A 23280-nucleotide genomic window follows, 5' to 3' on the forward strand; every position below is an offset into this window, starting at 1 on the left:
AATAATCCTCTAAAATGAATTTGTAAATCAAATTAATGAATTACTCTAAACATCTTTTAAGAAATTTTATAAAGGTTCACTAAGAACTCTCATACTCTATAAAGATCTGTGGTAGAATTTGTCCCTGTGTATATGAGGTTCTTTTTTATTTTTTATCACTTAGACTCATATCACATTTTCTGAAAGCAGAATTATTACTCGTCTCACACATCTTGCTCCAAACAAAGAACATATTTTGTGATTCCTGGTCATTAAATCTGTGTTTTAATTTCTGTCAAGATTTTTTTTTAATTTTTAAAATGTCTCAGATATGTTCATTTCTAACTATTCCAGCCGATGCCTTTTTCCTAGAGACATAACAATTTTTGCTATGCAAACCATCATGAAACCTTTCTAATGAAACCATCTGTGACTGTTCAATTTCCTATTTTCTAGCTTATGTTTCATGTGGACAATGGTGCCGGCCGATTCACTGCTGTCTATGATGCTGGGATCCCTGGGCATTTGTGTGATGGACAATGGCATAAAGTCACAGCCAACAAGATCAAACACCGCATTGAGCTGACGGTAGATGGGAACCAGGTGGTAGCCCAGAGCCCCAACCAGGCATCTACATCAGCTGATACAAATGACCCCGTGTTTGTTGGAGGATTCCCAGGTGAGCCTTATCTACCCCAGCAAGAATTTGTTAGTGGATTTAAAATATTTATATATTTCTATAAATATGTCCAATAACGTGTGCTTAAGTATACTTCCTAGCTTTAGAATCTACTCCCATAAATAACACCTGAAATTTCCAGTGTGTAAAATGAGCATATTACTTATATAAACCACATGGGGCTGAACTTTACATGATAGCCCCCAAAGTTTCATTCATGAGGAGATGGGGGCTAGAGGAAATGAATTTGCTTATAAAAGATATGAGGCATTTAACAGTCAGAGTTGGTGTTCTTTCTGATTTTTTGAAAATCAATATACCAGAGGAATCATAAATTGTTATGGAACTTATTTCCTCAAGTTCTGGAAATCATTGGGTTAAACACAGCTAATTTCCCCCTTAGGTTATTATAGCATTTATATTTATATTACAAAGAAACCTAAGCAATAAATCTGCATTCAAAACCCCTGTCCAGCACATTAAGTAGAGCACATAAACCACAGAGTTACCTAAAGTGCCCATAAACAAGAGTGCCCAACTTGATGAGAAATAACCCAACCACCTCTTTTTAAATACTATAATAACACAGACTCTTGGAATGGTCTTTCAGCGTGTTGGCAAGAGAAACTGCCGTTCCCATGTAAAGTTCCTCTGCTTAATAAAACAAGCAAAATATATATTCAGCAGTGGTTAATGGAGGGAAAGATTTAGGAGAAATGGGGACCAATTCAGAGCTCCTTTTTCCAAAGTTGCTTCTGGGTTTGAAAAGGGCCTACCTCTGCTTCAATCGGGATACCCTCCAAGGTACTTTGAAGGAGATAATGTATTTCTCCACTTAGAGTCTATGAAATGGGATCCTAGTTAGCACTTACTAGGCCTACTGAAAGAATGGAGTGTCTCCTCAACAAAGAAAATACTTTGTGTGAGTTTTCAACCTACTTAACCTTTCGGGATGTATTTTTACAATGAAGAAAGTAATAAAGTCACCATTGAAAGCCCATATCCTAATTCAGTAAAATATTTGATCAATTGATTTGTTTCACTAAATAAAATTCCATAATATATCAGAGTTGTAAACTCATTCATTCCAAACCAAACTCTTTGCTATCTTAAAATGTACAATTCTACATGTTTCCAAATTTCAGCGTACATAACCATAGAAACTTTACAAGTTTAGCTGTTAGCGAAGCTAAGCACAAAATCACTAACTTTGCTTAAAACAGGCTTCCAATTTAATCTCAAGCTAACAGCTGACTAAAACAGGGCCTTAAAAAACTTTCAGCAAAGATGGCAGAGAGGACTCTAAGCTCACCTCATCCAACAGATACAACTAGATAACACATGTTATCATTATAAATAATCCAGAAATGAACTGAAAAGACTGGAAGAAAAAATTCCACAACAAAATGTAGAGAAGAGGCCACAGGGAAGAAGGTAGGAAGGGCAGAGACTCCGTGAGAAGTTAAAGGACCACAGGCCCTTGGTGGAAGTGAGGGAGCCACGGGTATGCAGAGGGGAGAGAAACAGAGTCACACTGGGGAGTCTACATGGGGAAGGCAATTCCAGGAACGTCTAGCTTTGAAAACAGGAGGGGCCAAATTTTGTGAGCTTTTACAGCCAGCAAGACTTAAAGCCTGGAACCTTAAAAATCAACAGACTTCTCTCTGGGAGAGCCAGAAGGGTGGTAAGAGACTGAGTCCCTACCCTTCAAGAGACAGCACAAAGAACAGCCCACAGAGATAACAGCAGAGCGGCGGCAGTTTGAAAAACACCTGGGGCATAAGGGAGGGGAGTTATTTACTGTCCCAGAGGGACAGAGATTGCTGGGAGGCTCCCCCAGGAATAAAGAAGCCAGAAAGCACCATTTCCCTCCCCTGCCCCCCAGCACAAACACACAGCCACCTGCAGGAACTGTTCCCTACTTAACTTGCTTAGACCAAGCCCCACCCCCTCCAGCCCAGCCTGCTTGGATGTTGGCACTGTGGATCCCCTCCCTCAGAAAACCGGGCTCAAACCTCGCTAATACTGCATCTCCCTACCTCATGTTTTACAGGGCCTCTGTCCCATCTCCCAGAGAGGGCATGCACACCTTGCTAAAACTAGGCACCTTGCTCATGTGCGTTTTGTGGATTGGCCTGGTCTCAGCAGCAGAGACATGTTCTCTCAGGGCAGATGACCAGCTCGACCTTGTTAAAAGTGCGTGCCTACCCACTACTTTCAAGGGCATTAGACTTAGCTGACTTTCCTAACACACAGAAACAGACAAAATGAGGAGACAGAGGAAAATGTCCTAAATGAAAGAACAAGACAAAATTACAGCAAGAGACCTAAGTGAAGCATAAATAAGTCATATCCATAAAAGAGAATTTGAAGTAATTATCATAAAGATACAGCACTTGAAAAAAAGAGTGGAGAACATGTTGAGACCCTTAACAAAGAGAGAAAAAACAAAATCAGAGGTGAAGAATACAATAATTGAAATTAAGAATACACTAGATAGAATAAATAGCAAATTAGAGGAAGCAGAAGAACAAATCAGCAACCTGGAGAACAGAGTAATGGCAAGTAATCAACCTGAGCAGGTGACAGGAAAAAATAGGCAAAATGACAATAGACGTAGAGAACTCAGTGACTCCGTCAAAAGTAATGGCAGTCACGTTATAGGGATCCCAGAAGAAGAAGAGAGAGAAAAGGGGGCAGAGCATTTACTTGAAGACTGAATAACTGAAAACTTCTCAAACCTGGGGAAGGAAACAGAAATTCAGATCCAGGAGGCACAAAAATCCCCCAACAAAATGAACACAAGGAGGTCCACACCAAAACACATAGTAATTAAAATGACAAAAAGCATGAAAGCAGCAAAAATCAGTGTATCTGTAAAAAATACCAGTCAATGGACTCATAAAATAAAAGGATGTAAAGTATGACACCATATACCTAAAATGTAGTTTTTTTGGGGGGTGTGGGGCGGGGAGAGGTAAAAAAATTGGTTTAAACTTAAGCGACCATCAATTTAATACAAACTGCCATAGGCAGATGATGTTATATACGAACCTACTGGTAACCCCAAATCAAAAACCAGTAACAGATAATGCAAAATATTAAGAGAAAGGAATCCAGTGTATCACTAAGGAAAGCCAACTTATGATGAGAAAAGAGAGCAAGAGAAGAAAGGAACAGAGAAGCTCTACAAAAGCAACCACAAAAAAAATAACAAAATGGCAATAAATTCATGCCTATCAATACATACTTTGAATGTAAATGGACTACATGCTCCATTCAAAAGACATAGGATATCTGAATGGTTAAAAAAGCAAAACCCATCTATATTCTGCCTACAAGAGACTCTTTTGAGACCAACAGACATCTGCAGATTGAAAGTGGGGGATGGAGAAATATTTATCATGCAAAGTATTGCCAGGGTGGCAATACTTATATCAGGGAAAATAGACTTTGAAACAAAGACTTTAACAAAAGGCAAAAAAGGACACTACATAATAATAAAGGGAAAAATCCAACAAAATGATGTAACAGTGGTGAATATCTATGCACCCAATATGGAAGCACCCAAATAACAAAAATTTAAAAAGCTAATAACAAGTATAAAGAAACTAATAGTACAGTAACACCCCTTTTTAACACCCCATTTTCATCAATAGACAGATTACCTAAACAGAAAATCAATAAGGAAAGGGTGGCTTTGAATGACATACTGGACCAGAGGCATTTAACAGATAGATCCAGAACATTCCATCTTAAAACAGCAGAATACCATTTTCTTAAGTGCACATGGAACATTCTCCACAGTATGTCACATATTAGGCCACAAAACAAGTCTCAACAAATTTAAAAAGGTCACAGACATACTTTTCTGACCCAAATACAATGGAACTAGAAATCAACCACAAGAAAAAATTTGGAAAAAACACAAATACATGGAGATTAAATAACACGCTACTAAACAATAAATTTGTCAACCAAGAAATCAAATAAAAAATTTAAAAAATACATGGTAACAAATGAAAACTCAATGGTCCAAAATCTTTGGGATGCAGCAAGTTGGTTGTGAGAGGGAAGTTTACAACAATACAGGCCTACATCAAAAAGCAAAAAAAAAAAAAAACAAAACAAAAAACTCAAATAAACAATGTAAACTTACACCTAAAGGAACTAGAAAAAGAACAACAAACCTAAAAACAGCAGAAGAAATAATAAAAATTAACACAAAAATAAATGAAATAGAAACAACAAACCAAAAAAAAAAAAAAAAAGATCAATAAAAGCAGGAGCTAGTTCTTTGAAAAGATCAACGAAATTGATAAACATCTAGCTAGACTCAAAGAAAAAAAAGGGAGAGAGAACTCAAAGCCAGAAATGAAAGAGGAGAAATAACCCACACCACACAAATACCAAGGATTATAAAATAATACTAAGATTATATGAAAACAAATTGGATAACCTAGAGGAAATGGATAAATTCCTAGAAACATATAACCTCCCAAAAGTGAGTCAGGAAGAAAGAGAAAATTTGAACAGACCAATTACTAGAAATGAAATTAAATCAATAATCAAAAAACTCCCAACAAACACAAGTCAGGACCAGAGAGCTTCACAAGTGAAGTCTACCAAATATTTAAAGAAGAATCAATACATGGTCTTCTCAAACTTAAAAAATAGAAGAGGAAGGAAAGCTTCCAATTTAATTCTATGAGGCCAGCATTACCAAAACCAGAATAAGATTCTACAAAAAAGAGAAAAAACTACAGGCCAGTATATCTGATGAAATTAGATGCAAAAATTCTCAACAAAATACTAGCAAACTGAATCCAAGAATACATTTTTAAAAATCATTCACCACGATCAAGTAGGAAGGGGTAAAAACTATATGATCATTTCAACAGATGCAGAAAAAGCATTTGACAAAGTACAATATTCATTCATGATAAAAAGCCTCAACAAAGTAGGTTTAGAGGAACATACCACAAAAGTAGGTTCATAGAGACCATGTATGAAACCCCACAGTTAACATCGTACTCAATGGTGAAAAACTGAGAGATTTTCCACTAAGGTCAAAAATAAGACTAAATTGTCCACTCTCACTACTTTTCTTCAATATAGTACTGGAAATCCTAGCCATTGCAATTAGATTTGAAAAAAAAAAAAAAAAAAAAAAAAAAAAAAAAAAAAAAGAATAAAATTCATCCAGATTGGTAAGGAAGAAGTAAAATTTTCACTATTTGATGACATGATACCTATATATAGAAAACCCTAAATTCCACCAAAAAAAAAAAAAAAGAAAAAAAAATCCTACTATAACTGATAAAGGAATTCAGTAAGGTTGCAATACAAAATCAATGTACAGATATCTGTTGCATTTCGATACACAATTAATGAGCAGCAGAAAGAGAAATTAAGAAAACAACCCCATGTACAAGCACCAAGAAAATATATACCTAGGAATAAACATAACCAAGGAGGAGAAAGACCTATACTCTGAAAACTATAAAACACTGATGAAAGAAATTGAAGATGACACAAACAAATGGACATTCCATGCTCATGGATTGGAAGGTCAAGTAGTGTTAAAACGTCCATACTACCCAAAGCAATCATCAGATTGAAACAATCCCTATCAAAATGCTAACTGCATTTTCCACAGAACTAGAACAAACCATCCTAATTTTTTTTTTTAAAAAAAGATTTATTTGTCAGTAATCTCCACACCCAGTGTGGGGCTCAGACTCACAACCCTGAGATCAAGAGTCACATGCCCCACCAGCCACTGCAACAATCCTAAAATTTGTGTCAAAGCATAAAAGACTCCAAATAGCCAAAACAATCTTAAAAAAGAAACACGAAACTGGAGGTATCACAATTTCAGATTTCAAGTAATATTACAAACCTGTAATAATCAAACCAGTATGCTACTGGCACAGAAACATGTAGAAAATAGAACAGAATAGAAAGCCTAGAAATAAACCCACAATTCATATTTGACAAAAGAGGCAAGAATATGCAGTAGCAAAAAGTCTCTTCAACAAATAGTATTAAGAAAACTGGGCAGTTACATGCAAAAGAGTCAAACTGGACCACTTTCTTACACCATGAACACACGCAAAAAAAAAAACAAAAAAACTCAAAATGGACTAAGGACTTAAATATAAGATCTGAAATGTTAAAATCCTAGAAGAGAGCACAGACAGTAATTTCTCTGACATGGGCCATAACAACATCTTTCTAGATGTGTCTCCTGAGGCAAGGGAAACAACAGCAAAAATAAACTATTAGGATTACATCAAAATAAAAAGCTTCTGCACAGCAAAGGAAACAACCAACAGAACTAAAAGACAGCCTACTGAATGGGAGAAGGTATTTGCAAATGATAAGGAAACAACCAACAGAACTAAAAGACAGCCTACTGAATGGGAGAAGGTATTTGCAAATGATATATCTGATACAAAGTTAGTATTTAAAATATATAAAGAACCAATATAACTCAACACCCAAAAATCAAATAATCCAATAAAAAAGGGGCAGAAGACATGAACAGACATTTCTCTAAACAAGACATACAGATGGCCAACAGACACATGAAAAGATGCTTAATATCACTCATCACCAGGGTAATGCAAATCAAAACCACAATGAGGTATCACCTCACACTGTCAGAATGGCTAAAATTAAAAAACAAGAAACAACAAGAGTTGGAGAAGATGTGAAATAAAAGGAACCTTTGTGTACTGTTGGTGGGAATGCAAACTGGTGTGGCCACTGAAAAAGTATGAAGGTTCTTCAAAAAATTAAAAATGGAATTACCTTATGATCCAATAATCACACTACTGGGTATATACTCAAATACAAAAAATACTAATTTGAAGGGATATATGCACCCCTATGTTTATTGCAGCATTATTTACAATAGCCAAACTATGGAAGCAGGTAAATGGCTATCAATAGATGAATAAAGAAGATGTGGTATGTATGTGTGTATATGTGTATATACACACACATATACATACATACATACAATGGAATATTATTCAGCCATAAAAAGAATAAAATCCTGTCATTTGCAACAGATAGATCAGACGGTATAATGCTAAGTGAAATGAGCCAGTGAGAGAAAGACAAATAGCATATGACTTCACTTATATGTGGAATTTAAGAAATAAAACAAATGAATAAAGGGGGGAAAAGAAAGAAAGACAAACCAAAAAACAAAAACCAAAAACCAGAAATACCGATTCTTAACTATAGAGAGCAGATGGTTCCCAGAGAGGAGGTGGGTGGGAGGATGGATGAAGCAGGTAAACGGGACTGAGAGCACACCTGTCTTGATGAGCGCTGAGTTGTAGATGGAATTCTTGAATCACTGTATTTTACACCTGAAAATAATGTAATACAGTGTGTTAATTACACTGGAATTAAACTTTAAAAATACCTTTAACATGGAAGCCACATTTCAAAACTGAGTCTTTTTTGCTTTCTTTTTCAGATGGCCTCAATCAGTTTGGCCTGACAACCAACATTAGGTTCCGAGGTTGCATCCGATCTCTGAGGCTCACGAAAGGCACAGGCAAGCCGCTGGAGGTCAATTTTGCCAAGGCCCTGGAACTATGGGGCGTTCAACCTGTATCATGCCCAGCCAACTAATAGGTTTAACTCCAAGAAAGGCCCTTCAAAATAAGTATATCAAGTAAAAGAAATATATCTTACCTATATACGTTATTAAAACTAATTTGTGCATGTATATTGAATTATTTCTGTACTCATGGCACTGATTCAGAGCCCAGACCGACTTTAAATTCAACTTAAGTCCATAAATATTAAACCAATTATTTCATTCTAAATAATTGCTTGTTTTGTGTGATTTTAAAGATGAAAGGCAACTGACCATAAATTATTGAATTTGCAACATGCCTTGAAGTCATCTCAAGAAAAGCTGAGATGTAATTTGTGAATGCAACTTTTTGATTGTTTTTATTAACTCCTATTAAAACTTTTTTCATCCTTTTCCATGTACATCATCTTTGGCTTTCTGTTCAGGCCACTGAAAACAACAATGGATTTGGCATGTTTGGGAGGAAATCAGCTCCTTACTCCCTATGTTTGAGAAAGCATTAGCAAATCATTTCCCTGATGTAGGTTTATTATTAGAGAGTTTAACTAGCCATATGAATGAATACTTTTTTTGTGCTGAGCATGTATTTAGAGAGTATAGATCAGATTCTGGCAAGAGAGCTTAATTACTTGATTTTCTTGTTTGATAATGATTTATAGGCTTTGGGGAGACACCAGAACCAAGCTCCAGAATGACAATTAAGCACACATTTGATACTATATTACTGAGACTATGGGCTCCTTAAATTTTCAGTGAATATCACAGTATACATAATCACAGAGGAATAATGCTGAAATGCATTTTTATTTACCAGGAAACAATAAACCAGAAACTTAATAGAAGTACATTGCTGAGTCTTTTTGAGTGATAATTTAACAAATTAATTTCCTTAAAAAAAAGTCTGTGTTTAGTTCTTCTTTTATCTACTCTTTCAATCATCTTCAAAGGGGTCTTTGAGAAGACTGACCTAGATTTTATTCATCAATTTAAGAAGGAAGTGTTTCATTTGCCATCTTCAGTAGAAATAGTTGTAGTCTAATAACGCCGAACATGTAAAAGAACAGACTTCCTTCACATGGTAATTTTAACAAAAGAAAAATAATCCTTTTTGACAGTGCTATCCACAAGGAGAAAGAAGGTGCTGTTTCTAATCAAGGAGATGGCTAATACACTCAGCATTTCACCATTAGCCAGTTGCTTGATATCATTTGCCTATATAACCTCATTCTAGATCAAGCAATCTCAATCATGGATCCATTTTGGAATTTCTGGGGAAGCTTGATTTAGTCTAGGATGTAGCCTGGGCATGAATATTTTTAAAAAGCTTCCCAGGCAACTCTAAAGTTCCATCAGGAATGAGAACCACTGTTCTAAAGAGAGAAAGTATCCACTATGTCATAGAGTTGTAGAGTCCTCTAACAATCTATTGTTGTTGACTTTGTCTTGGCCATTTCCTCACACATAAAAAAAATAATATTAAATCAAGTTAATGCCTTTTGAGGCATCTTTAAGTCACAAAACTGAGAACCAATGTGTTTTAAAAATGAGGATGTTCCTTCTCCACTGAACACTGACAAGATTTGTGCTTACCTGGAAAATAAGTGAATAAACAGAAATAAAGATGCTAAGTTCCTAAATTAAAAGTTAATGCCTTTCTTTCCTGAACTGGACCCAAGCAGAATTCACTGAATCAGGTATTGGCTAAATTTGTCCCAGACAAAATCCATATTCAAAAGTGGATCATGAATTTGTATGGACAAAACTTGTCCAAATTCTAAGATGAGAAATAAGGAAATTTTATGAACAGGAAAAGTTTCTCTGGCATATTTTAATTCTCTACCTCAATAATCAGATTTTTATCCCAAAGCAAAACATTTCCTTCACCCAACCTTAATCCCCTCAATAATTTCCTCACCTCCTTCCACCCACAGCAATCATGAAGAAGACAGAATACTTTTCATTTATTTTTCAAACACCCACTCCTACCAGGTTGTCAACCTTCTTTAAGAAGGTGCTTTGCACTTCAGAAGAAAAACATTTATGAAGGGAGTTTTATTGAAGTTACCATGGTGAGCACAGCTGACAATGGAATATAAGAAACTGAGCAGATTTCAGACCCAAAGCACTAGAACACTGGCAAAGTTTCAATTAGTGGTTTTAAAAATCATAACTATTTTCTCCTTCTTTGATTTAGCCTATTGTCTCCAACTACAGAATTCTTCTAGATTTTCTGCTTAACAACAGAGGAAAAGACTACTTTGACAAATTAAAAATCTCAATTTTATGTGAAATATTTACTGAATTATTAGGGAATATAATTGGTATCTACAATTATTATGGAAACAAAATACAATAGCTTTCCCAAGTACAGAGCATAGTCTTTCACTACCACTTGCAGAAGATATGACTTCCTGCTAATGCAGGACTGCAAAAGCATTTTTCAATGTCTTTTAATCTCTGTTGAATCAAGAGAGAAATACAAACCTGTTGTACTGTACTCATCTGCTTGACTGAAATTAGTACATACTTCAGACCCAATGAGCACTTGAAGGGAAAGGATCTCCCAGGCTGTGCCTGAAATTCTCTTGTTTGGAATCTTGATATGCAGGTTAGTGACTCAAGCTCACTCTTGGGCATTTGTGCCAGAAACCTAAGTGACATGAAATGTGTGCCCGTTGTCAAAATGAGAGTGTTATGACATGAACTGTGCTCCCCCCCTCTTCCAAATTCATGTGTTGAAGTTTTAGCCCCCAATACCTTAAAATGTGACTGTACTTGCAGAAGGGGATTTAAAAGAGGTAATTAAGGAAAAATGAAGTCATGTGGGTGAGCCCTAATCCAACATGACAGATGTCCTTATAAGAAAGGGGTAAGACACAGAGAAAAGACCTTGTGAAGACACAGAGAGAAGATGGCCATCTACCAGCCCAGGAGAGAGGCCTCTAGAAGAAACCAACCCTGCCAACATCTTGAAATCTAGTCTCCAGCATTGTGAGAAAATAAATCTCCACTGTGTAAGCCACCTAGTCTGTGGTACATTGCTATGGAAGTCCCAGCAAAATAACGCAGAGCCTTTCTGCATAAATACACAAATACATACACACATAGAACATCAACATATTTCAGATTCCTTTAGAGTGACATGTACTTCAGAGAAATCCATTATTTTGAACAGTGGCCATTATCACTTACATAAATGAACACAAAAAATTGAGACTAAAAAAATGAAAGAATATTCACAACATACTTAAAGAGAGGAAGTTGTTTTTATATGTGCTTGGGGATATTAGGAATAGCTACATAGTAATTATAAATCAAAGAAATAGTGTTCTTCTTAATACCACCACTTACTGAAACTTTCAGCAGAATGGGCTCTCTGGAGAGCTTTCCTGGTTTGTATTTTCATGTTTGGAGAACTACTAATTTATCCTTGGACAAATCAAAGTCCTGCTTTATTTGGGAAGGTTGTCTCTCTGGAGCTCAGCCCTCTTCAGGGACATACCTAATAATATAAAATGTGATAGCATGGGAGGTGGTGAAGAGTAATTAGATTCTGATATATTTTGAAGATAGATTAGTGTTTCTATCAAAGTGAGAGTGTTATGACATAAACTGTGCTCCCCCTCTCCGAATTCATGTGTTGATTTTTAGCCCCCAACCTTAAAATGTGAGTGAAGGGGATCAAAAGGGGTAATTAAGGCAAAATGAAATGGCCTATGGAGTATGAGAAAATAAAGTACTGATAACTTCTAAGCATCTGAAAGAATAGAGTAGGCATTATTTGGAGATGGGGGGTTGTAGTCAAAGTGGGGCTTTTACAGATAGGAAAACCAGGTCATTGGTTTTAGATATTAATTTTAAACTTATCCATTAGATACTTAAGACCACTGTACCATAGGCAATTGGATAATGAGTCTGGAGTTATAAGTGTAAATATGGGAATCATCAGAACATTGATGTTATTTGTAGCCACAAGACTGATGAGATCACCAAGGGAGTGAGTGTAGTTAGAGGACTATGGACACACCAAAATTAAGAGTATTAGCGTATGGATATCAAAAAAAAAATTCAAAATTTAGACAAAAGAAATCACTGGGTGTTCTTTCAGTGCAGTACTGGGTTTGAGTTTCTGTTGACTGGCCTATTTTATAACTCTATAATGTCAAAGGTATCTTGTAGATTTTTGTCACGTAGAAATATAAATAAATTTTGTCTGGTTGAAGGTAACAATTTTTTATCGAACTGAGAAATCTTATCTTAATATTTCTTTATGTATATGTCTGTGTGTGTATAGATTCACAAATGCTCTTTAGACCAGTTCATCATCTTATTTCTTCCCTCATTGAGTTAAATAAAATCTTTGACGTGTATTCACAACATATTTGCCTGCGAGTCATAAATATTTAACCTTTTGAAAACTATACTTTAGCAGGGCAGAAGGCAACGAACGAGGAGGAATGAATCTGACCAGCTTAAATCAAAACCAAAAGCCAAGTCACACAATGAGTTCATTTGTGAATGAATTTTCTCAATTCCCTAAGCGTATGTTTTCATTGCCGCATTTCTTGTGAAGTAAATATTATTTTAGAAATTTAAAATAATGTTAAGATGAAAAAAAGCTTAAGAATTACAGCTTTTTATTTCACTTTTTCTTGGTAATTTCTCTCCCCGGCTACTCCAGCCTCCACTTTTACACACAACACACACACACACATACACACACACACACACACACACACACACACACAGTCTTAGGGATGTGGTAATGTTGGAACTGGGAGATTGTGGCCAAATAAACTATTGACTTTTAAATTCCTTTACAGAAGTGTGGTCTAAACTTTTGACACTCAAACTCTTGTGTATAACATCTAATCATAAAGACATGCATACACTCTTTTAATCATTTTGTTACTTATGAAATACATAAGTCAAAGACTTAAAAACAATTAGATCCACATATTAAGATTTTGTATAATTATATAATATTTCCTAATAAAGCCATTATCTTACATATAACAGAAATCAAATTGACTGCTAAAACACACAAAAGACATATCTGAATAGATTGACCAAATTTGGAGAGTATATTTTGGATTGGCTTACTTGAAATGCATAGAAGCTATGCAGCATACACAGAATTCATCAGAAGTACCCTGATGGGCACTTCAGAGAAATGGGCAATCATCCCTAAAACTGAAATATCAACATTAGAGACTGCTGACTGCAGATGGAGAAAGACATGCCATACATACTAAGACAGGATGACCAGGGAAAACACACAAGATCAAGTATGAGCCCCAAAACAAAATTCACTGAAAAGATACTACAAATTTTAGGTGACAATGTTTCATTGAGATGTATTTTGCATCCAAAACTCTATAGAGTATGTTCCAGGGTTAAAACTGTCAGAATTTATTTAATTAAGTAAGTGACAGTTCATGAGTCTTCTCAGAGGTGTAGAATAAGCCTGCCAAAGTTTTTCTATATTAACAGATAGAGATGGAAGAGAGAGAGAGAGAGAGAGAGAGAGAAATAGATTGTTACTTTTCTCATTTTAAAGGCAATGCTTACTTTTAAAAAATAAAAAATAAAAGCAATGCCCACTTTAAATATATAATAAAAGCAAATTTATTGATAAATTCTTTTTGTTTGATCCTAATATATAGAATTTATATTAATATTTTGATTAAAATTTTAGCAATGTGTTGTAGCATCAAAAATGAATCAAAACTATATAATATGATGTTAGCAATTTTTATACAACAAATAAAAGTGGTTCATTTTAATATTTTTCATTTTTTATTTCTCAATGACAATTAAAAGGGAATTTTCCACTACTATATGCAGGCACTTCTCAAAACTAACGTATTGTTACTGTGAATAATTTAGTGCATTAAATAAATACTTAACTGGATATAATTTAACAATTTATTTTATCTTATAAATTGGTTTCTAGGGGCACCTGGGTGGCTCAGTAGGTTGAGTGTCTGACTCTTGATTTTGGCTCAGGTCATGATCCCTGGGTTGTGGGACCAAGCCCCATGTTGAGATCTGTGCTGAGCATGGAGCCTGCTTAAGATTCATTCATTCATTCATTCATTCATTCTCTTTCTCTCTCCCCACACCCCTCTCCCCTGCTCACTCTCTCTAAAATAAAAAAATTGGGCGCCTGGGTGGCTCAGTCGGTTGAGCGTCCGACTTCAGCTCAGGTCATGATCTCGCGATTCGTTAAGTTCGAGCCCCGCGTCGGGCTCTGGGCTGATGGCTCAGAGCCTGGAGCCTGCTTCTGATCCTGTGTCTCCCTCTCTCTCTGCTCCTCCCCTGCTCATACTCTGTCTCCCTCTCAAAAATAAGTAAAGATTTTTTAAAAATTAAAAAAAAAACAATTGATTTCTAATGTATTAGAGATAATTATGATGCATCATATACAATTTTTTATTATCATATACAATTTCTTAAATTAAGGATCTGATGAGGAAAATTTGCAGAAATTAACTTTAAAACAATGTCAAGGTGCCCAGCATCCCTCTGTTGGGTAGTAAACCTACTGAATAACTTAAAACTTGATGTAGGGATTATCAGAAACAATAATATGAGGGAGAGGGGAAAGAAAGGGGATTAATAAGGATTTTTTCAGGGAGACTGGAATAACAAACTTATTTAAAAATTACATAATAATCCAAATAATATTGGTTTAAACCAATGTAATGCATATAATTCAACTGAATTCCTAAACTATGCTAGAATATTATATTTAAAAGTATAGATTAATAGTTTTCCAAATGTGATTGTTCTGACTCTACCAAGTACCAATGGGTTCAAGTGTGTCCAGAAGCTCATCTCTGAAAAAGTGCAGTAATTATAAAGCAGAGTAATGGGAGAACAAAGTTCTTGAATGAATAATTGAACAGAAATACAACAGGAACTTGAGGACACAAGATTCAGACATTGAAATCAAAAGAGTCCTCTTTGAATTAAAGCATTGCCAAAATCCCTCTTCCTTAAAAGACTATGAAGAGTAGAACTGCTATCAAAAGAAAAAGAAAGAGAAAGAGAAAGAACTATTTATTTAAATCAACCTTTCAATTAAGAATAAATTATTTCCATGCTCATGGATTGGGAGAAATAATATTGTCAAAATGTCTATACTAAACAAAGCAACTTACAGATTTAATGCAATCCCTATGAAATTACCAACAGCATTTTTCATAGAACTAGAATAAACAACTCTAAAATTTACTGTATGGAACCACAAAAGGCCTTGAATAGCCAAGGCAATCTTGACAAAGAAGAATAAAGCTGAAGGTATCACAAACCCAGATTTCAAGATATACCTACAAAGCTGTAGTAATCAAAACAATGTGGTAGCAGCACAAAAATAGACATAGATCAATAGAGAATAGAAAACCCAGAAATAAATTCACCCTTTTATGGTCAATTAATCTATGACAAAGGAGGCAAGAATATACATGGGGAAAAGATAATCTCTTGTTAATGGTGCTGGGAAAACTGGACAGCTACATGCAAAAGAATCAAACATGACCATTTTTTTACACCATACATAAAAATAAAACTCAAAATTTATTAATGATCTAAAGATAGGACCTGAAACCATAAAACCCCTAGAAGAAAACATAAGCAGTAATTTCTTTGACATCGGCAACATTTTTCTAGATATGTTTCCCCAGGTAAGGGAAACAAAAGCCAAAAACTACTGGGACTACACCAAAATAAAAAGCTTTTGTACACTGGAGGAAACCATCAAGAAAACAAAAAAGTCAACCTACAGAATGGGAGAAGATATTTGCAGATGATATATCCAATAAGGGGTTACTATCCAAAATATATGAAGAACTTCTACAACTCAACCCCCAAATACAAACACAAATAACCCAATTAAAAAATGGGCAAGGAACCCGAATAGACACTCTTCCAAAAAAGACATACAGATGGCAAACAGACACTCAAGAAGATGCTCAACATTAGTAATCGTCAGGGAAATCAAAATCAAAATCACGATATCACTTTACATTTATCAGAATGGCTATAATCAAAAAGGCAGAAATAACAAGTGTTGGCAAGGATGTGGAGAAAAAGGAATTCTTGTGCACTGTTGTTGGCGAGAATGTAAATTGGTGCAGCCACTGTGGAAAATAGTATGGAAGGTCCTCAAAAAATTAAAATAGAACTACCATCCAATAATTCCACTACTGAGTACTTACCCAAAGTTTTTTTTTTCGGCAAACACTAATTAGAAAAGATATACGCACTTCTATATTTACTGCAGCAGTATTTACAATAGCCAAGATATTGAAGCAGCCTGAGTGTCCATCAATAGAGGAATGGATAAAGAAGATGTGCGATAGATGGATAGATGGATGGGTGGATGGATGGATAGATAGACAGATAGATAGATAGATAGATATGGCAGAATATTAACTCAGCCATAAAATAGAATGAGATCTTCCCATCGGTGACAACATGGATGGACCTAGAGGGTATTATGTTAAGTGAAGTAAGTCAGAGAAAGACAAATACTATGTGATTTCATTGTGTGTAGAATCTAAAAAACAAAACAAATGAATAAACAAACAAAAAGCAGAAACAGATCCATAAATGCAGAGAACAAACTGATGGTTGTCAGAGAGGAGGAGGGTGGTGGGATGGGCAAAATCGGTGAAGGGGAGTGGGAGATACAAGCTTCTACTTACGGAATGACTAAGTCATGGGGATATAAGGCACAGCATAGAGAATGTAGCCAATGGTATTGTAATAGCATGGTATGGTGGCAGACGGTAGCTACAGCTGCGGAGAACACAGAGTTGTCGAATCGTGTTGTATACCTGACGCTAATGTAACATGTATCAGCTCTACTTTTCTAAAAAAGAAAAGTTAAAGAATAAGTTATTTCTTCGCATCCATTTCTAAAAACCACATTGAGACAAACTAATGAAAGTTTATGCAACAATTTTAAAAGCTCATACATAATAAAATAGTAGGAAAAATCATATACACTATTTTGCGTAGGTTTTTAAAATCCTTTTGAGCATAAGAGAAAAGTACACTTAATGAATTTATTGAGCTGTAAAAGACATTTATTGAGCTGTAAAAGCTGCATTTCCTTTGGGGACCTATCCCTTCCACTATTCTTACATCAGAAATGGGTGCTGACAATTCAATCAGTAAATCCCATCCCATCCTCTGACCTACAGTGACTGGCATAATAAGGGATCCAATTAGAACCAATGAGTTTTCTGTGAGGCCTGTTCAAAAGGATACACCCCTCTTCTAAGCTAATGCATAGTGTGCATAAAGATATGACAGCTGGGATGGTTGAGTCCAGTTTGCTTCTAAGTGGGGAGAGCCCAGGTCTGCCAAGAGACCTCAGGATGGGACCCAAGGATAAAGCTGATATTGCAAAAGGCAGGGTGGAGAAGTCGTATCTTCACTGAGTTAACTTCAGCTGAATGCTGTCATAATTCTGGCCTATTCAGTTACGTGCACGAAGAAAATTTTTTCTTTTTTTTTTTTTTTTTTATCGTTAAAGCCAATATTAGAGTTTTCTCTTGCTTGGAACATTCAATTCTTACTGACAAACATGCTAAATACATGTTATCCTATATACACTCTCCAAGTTAATCCTCTCAACAGCCCTCCTGGGAGCACTGTTGCCATTCCCGTTTTAGATATGAAAAAACAAAGGCGTTAAACAATTGAGTTCCCCAGAGTCACTCAGCCAGGAAGTCCTGGAACCATGAATTTAAAATTGAAAACATTTACATTAGGGTCAATACCTTCTGCAAGAAAAGTCCTGTATTATTATTTTTCTTACACTTATATTATTTTTTTAATATAATTTATTGTCAAGCTAGCTAACATACAGTGGATGCAGTGTGCTCTTGGCTTTGGGAGTAGATTCCCATGACTCATCACTTACATACAACACCCAGTGCTCATCCCAACAAGTGCCTGCCTCAATGCCCATCACCCACTTTCCCCTCTCCCCGCCCTCACCCCCCCCCCCCCCCCCCATCAATCCTCAGTTTGTTCTCTGTATTTAAGAGTCTCTTGTGGCTTGCCTCACTTTCTGTTTGAAACTATTTTTTCACCCTTCCCTTCCCCCATGGTCTTCTGTTAAGTTTTTCAAATTCCACATATGAGTGAAAACATGTTATCTTTCTCTGCCTGATTTATTTCACTTAGCTTAATACCCTCCAGTTCCATCCACATTGCTGCAAAGATTTCATTCTTTCTCATTGCCAAGTAGTATTCCATTGTATATATAAACCACATCTTCTTTATCCATTCATCAGTTGATGGACATTTGGGCTCTTTCCATAATTTGGCTATTGTTGATAGTGCTGCTATAAACATTGGGGTACATGTGCCCCTATGAATCAGCGCTCCTCTATCCTTTGGATAAATTCATACTAGTGCTATTTCTGAGTCATAGGGCAGTTCTATTATTTTGAGGAACCTCCACACTGTTTTCCAGAGCAGCTGCACCAGTTTGCATTCCCACCAACAGTGCAAGAGGGTTCCCGTTACTCCACATCCTCACCAACATCTGTTGTTTCCAGAGATGTTAATTTGAGCCACTCTGACCGGTGTGAGGTGATATCTCAATGTGGTTTTGATTTGTATTTCCCTGATAATGAGTGACATTGAGCATCATTTCACGTATCTGTTGACCATCTGGATGTCTTCTTTGGACTAGTGTCTATTCATGTCTTCTTCCCATTTCTTCACTGGATCGTTTTTTGGATGTTGAGTTTGCTAAGTGACACTTATATTATTTTTAATAAACAGAATTTGCAGATTAAGTTTAAGAAGCAGTTCTTGTGAACCCAGTGCCTTTCTCATGGAGTGAAAGGTAAAGCTACCATTCTTGACCTTTCTTTCCACAACTATTTTTAAGTCCTAGAATATACAGTCACTGTTGAGATGAGAAACATGTATCTTATCCAGCTTTCTTTAGTGTATTAAGACCATCAAAGCAACGTAAGAGTATTTATTATCATATCAGGGTTTTTCATGGAACCCAAGGAAAGAACAGAAGACTGGCCTCATAAGGACATGTGGTCAAGAACTGACAACCATCAGGTTCTCCCACAGCTATTCCACAGTCACCTCTGTTTTCTACCATGTTGCTTCTCCAGTCTTCTCTCTCCAGATGGGATCCCCTGCTATGACTGTATGTAAAGAGACAATTTCCAATTACAAATTTATTTTCAAGGAACCCACAGAGAAGGACTAACTGTTCTCTATCCAAATTTAAAATGCCTAAAAAGAAAGAATGATTGGCTGGGCATGAGTTGAATGTGGACCTCTTGTGATAAAATCAACATGGCCATGGGAAGAATCAGGTAGTACAAACATACCTGAATAGTAACACTCCCTAGTGGCCCAGAGGTGGGAGCAGTCCTGAAGAGTAGGATTACACAGAAACCAAAAAAGTCTGTCCTACTATAACACAGAAGATGAAATGAGAAAAAGTACTAAATTTCGGGGGCATAAAAGTTCAGGAGAGAATAGGCTCTGTGGGGCCATGAGGAGAGGATTTGAATCTTTGGTGGGACTTTAAGATACTGACTCTTATCCCATTTCTGGTCACCAACTACTATTTTGCATCCAATCTGTGTGGGGTTTTTTTCCCCCACACCAGCAAGCAATTCTCAGTCATAAGCTGGCTGTACTACAATTTAGTGCAATTTTGTCATTGTCAACCTGGAGATGGCGTCAGATCCCACAGGTTAAGGGCTCAGTCCTTAAATAGCTACTTGTTCCTCCAACTTCAGATGCCAATCACAAGCCCAGAGTGTCACCTGTGCTTCCAACCAACTGGCTATAGATCAAAGATTCCAACGACCCTCTCCTTGGGTTTGGTTAATTTGCTAGAGTTACTCAGAGAATTCAGAGAGACATTTTTGCTTACTAGATTACTGGTTTATTATAAAAAGATGTAACTCAGGAATATCTAGATGGAAGAGATGCCTAAGGCAAAGTACAGTGAAAGGTTGTGGAGCTTCTATGTGTGTTCTAAGCAGGCCACTCTCCTCAATCTTCAAGTCATCACCAACCTGGAAGCTCTCTGAACATGTCAATTATATACACATGATTGATTGAACCATCAGTCTTTGGTTGAGTGATTCAACCTCCAGCCCCTTACTCCTTCCAGGAAGTCCACGGATGACGACGGTGGGGGACTGAAAGTTCTAATCTTCTAATCACATGGTTGGATCTCCTGGCAAACAACCCTCATCCTCAGGTTACCTAGAAGTTTTCCAAAACTCACCTCATTAACATAATAAAAGACACCTTACTGTTCTTATCTCTTAGGAAACTCCAGTGGTTTTAGTTCTGTGCCAGAAATTGGAGAAGACCAAATATATATATTTTTTATTACAAATCACAATATTATAGATTTGAACTTGGCTATAGGGATTTGGGAAGGAGGAGGAAAGATAACACTAATAGGAAAACCTGAGGTCTGTATCATATTTTAATAAAATATTTATCAACAGAAACATACATTGAAAACAAATGAACTGACATGTTGAAACTAGAGCTTTTTTGATACTCCCAAAGAGATTTTGAGAATTATGTGGTGTCTCTTAGAACCCTTCCAAAAAGACAGCCGACAAATGAATTTCTAAAGTAGGGACTGGTTTTGAAATGAAAGTTTTATCACCGCAACTTAAAAATATTTTGTCATTGATTAAATGATAATGAGTTTTTTAAATCCTTCTCCTTTCTGTTCCTGCCACTAAACAACCTCATCTGCCTGATAAATCAATCTAAATTGCTCCCTAATTTAAAGGTCTAGTGTCTACTCAAAATGTTTGGTGTGTTTATTGCAGTCCACATAGTGCAAATATGAAAAGAAATCTAATTTTCTTAATGGAAGGGCTATAATTGACTCAATCTAATGTATTTCTGAAAGATTAATAAAACTACCTTTCTTCATGGCAATAAGACATTAAATAAAAATGTCTCTCAAGAGTGAATGGTAATCCCAGTGACCTCTTATTATCTGCAAACCCTTTATAAACTCCCACAAGTGGAATATGGTCACTGGATTCACAGTCATCTCTACTGAACTAGACTGTTTTCCTACTGAAATGGAATAAAAATTGTAAAACTTACATAATGACCTTTATTTATGCTCTCTAAATCAAACATCTCAGAAGAATTTTCAAATTATAAAATGAGATACTAACATTCATAGCATGATAAATTATAAAATGCTACTTTTTTTTTTTAACTCTGTCTTCTCCCCTTTCTTTTGCCTTTCCACTATGTCACTTTTTTTTTTTTTTTTTAATGTTTATTTATTTTTGAGTGAGAGACAGAGTGTGAGCAGGGGAGGGGCAGAGAGGGAGGGAGACACAGAATCCAAAGCAGGCTCCCGGCTCTGTACTGACAGCTCAAAGCCAGATGTGGGGCTGGAATCCACAAAATCCAAAAGCTGAGATCATGACCCGAGCTGAAGTCAGAGGATTAACCTACTGAGCCACCCAGGAGCCCTGTGTCACTTTCTTGTTTAAAAAAAAAAAAAAAAAAATCTTGGAGTGCCTGGGTGACTCAGTTGGTTAAGCATCCAATTCTTATTCAAAATCAAGATCAGGTCATGATCCTGTGGTTCGTGGGTTCAAGCCCCGTGTTGGGCTCTGCGCTGACAGTGCAGAGCCTGCTTGGGATTCTGTCTCCCTCTCTTTGCCCCTTCCACACGCGCACTCTTTCTCTCAAAATAAACGTTAAAAAAATAATATCTTGATGAATGCCAGATTAAGACCAATAAATATGGCTATTAAAAATAAGGAAAACAAATGAACAACAAAAGAGACAAAAAAACCAGACTCATAAAGGACAAACTGATGGTTACCAGATGGGAAGTAGGGGAAATGGGTAAAACAGATGAAGGGTATTACGAATATACTTATAGTGATGAGCACTGAGTAATGTACAGAATTGTTGAATCACTATGTTGTACACTTGCAACTAATATGACATTGTATGTTAATTATTCTGGAATTAAATAAAAGTTTGTTACTCCTCTTTAATCCAGCACCTAATACTGAATACCTCTTATATGTAATGCATTGGCTAGGTGCTGGAGACACTATGTTGAACAAGACAAGGGGAATCCTTTGTCTTTTCCATTCTTGGGGGAGAGACAGAGAGGTAGAGCAGTAAAATAAACAAATAGACCTCGCAATAAGTGCTTAAAAGGAATCAAAGGAACAAAACCAGAGAGAAACAATGGAAACCAACTTTAGAATAGGTATTCAGGGAAGGTTCTTTTGAGCAGGTGATCCTTATAATGACACCTAAAAATGAGAAGAGATGGTTCTGTGAAGCATGTGTGCATGTGTGTAAAAGAGGTAGGGCATCATGTTGGAAGACAGTCCAAGCAGGAACAGAAAGTACAAAGACCCTGAGTCAGGTTAGATGGGATGGGAAACATATCAGTGCAGCCAGAGGATAGCAAGTCAGTAGAAGGGTAGTATGAACTAAGTTCGGACAGAGTGGCAGAGCCACATCACGTGGGGTGTTACAGGCCATGGGGTGAATTTGGATATTGCCTTAGGAACAATGAGAAACCACTGAAGGACTTTAGGGTGTGATACTATTTCTGTTGCTGCTCTCTGGAGACAGGATTGGAGGAACACTAGAGTGGAAGAGAGACGATCCTGCAGTAATTCTGGCACACACACACACACACAAAAGACAATGGTGGCTTGGAATAAGATGTGTTTGTAGAAAAAGAGAAAAGAGGATAAATTACAGAAAATTTTGAAGAAGCAGTTGGACTTAACAGATGGGTTGGGTCCATGGGAGGTGCCTGAGGGAATAGAAAGGGAGGGAGAATCTAAAGGCAGCTTTTAGATTTCTGATTTGAATGACCATGTAGATGGTAAGGATGTCATTTACGGGAATAAAGAAGACTAGGCAGGTGAGTGGAGGGTAATAATTGGATTGCTGTTGGCTAACAGAAAAG

The 23280-nt window shown here is 36.4% G+C and overlaps 1 protein-coding gene and 1 long non-coding RNA gene across 3 annotated transcripts in view; one reads left to right on the forward strand and one right to left on the reverse strand.

The window, feature by feature from the left end:
- The window catches only part of LAMA2 (laminin subunit alpha 2), a 613797-nt gene extending 604671 nt beyond the window's left edge, over positions 1-9126 (forward strand). For both annotated transcript variants that reach the window (XM_078447300.2, XM_078447301.2), the window contains 2 exons: positions 436-658; positions 8154-9126. In XM_078447300.2, the coding sequence (XP_078303426.2) occupies positions 436-658; positions 8154-8311 (381 nt within the window). In that variant the 3' untranslated portion in view covers positions 8312-9126. The remainder of the gene's footprint in view (positions 1-435; positions 659-8153) is intronic.
- Positions 1-23280, reverse strand: part of LOC144616422 (uncharacterized) — a 30193-nt gene that overhangs the window by 1477 nt on the left and 5436 nt on the right. Inside the window, exon 2 of the long non-coding RNA XR_013555762.2 lies at positions 7988-8043. This is a non-coding gene — a long non-coding RNA (uncharacterized LOC144616422). The remainder of the gene's footprint in view (positions 1-7987; positions 8044-23280) is intronic.

Source organism: Panthera onca, chromosome B2, assembly GCF_046562875.1.
Source record: "Panthera onca isolate mPanOnc1 chromosome B2, mPanOnc1 haplotype 2, whole genome shotgun sequence".
NCBI lineage: Eukaryota > Metazoa > Chordata > Mammalia > Carnivora > Felidae > Panthera > Panthera onca.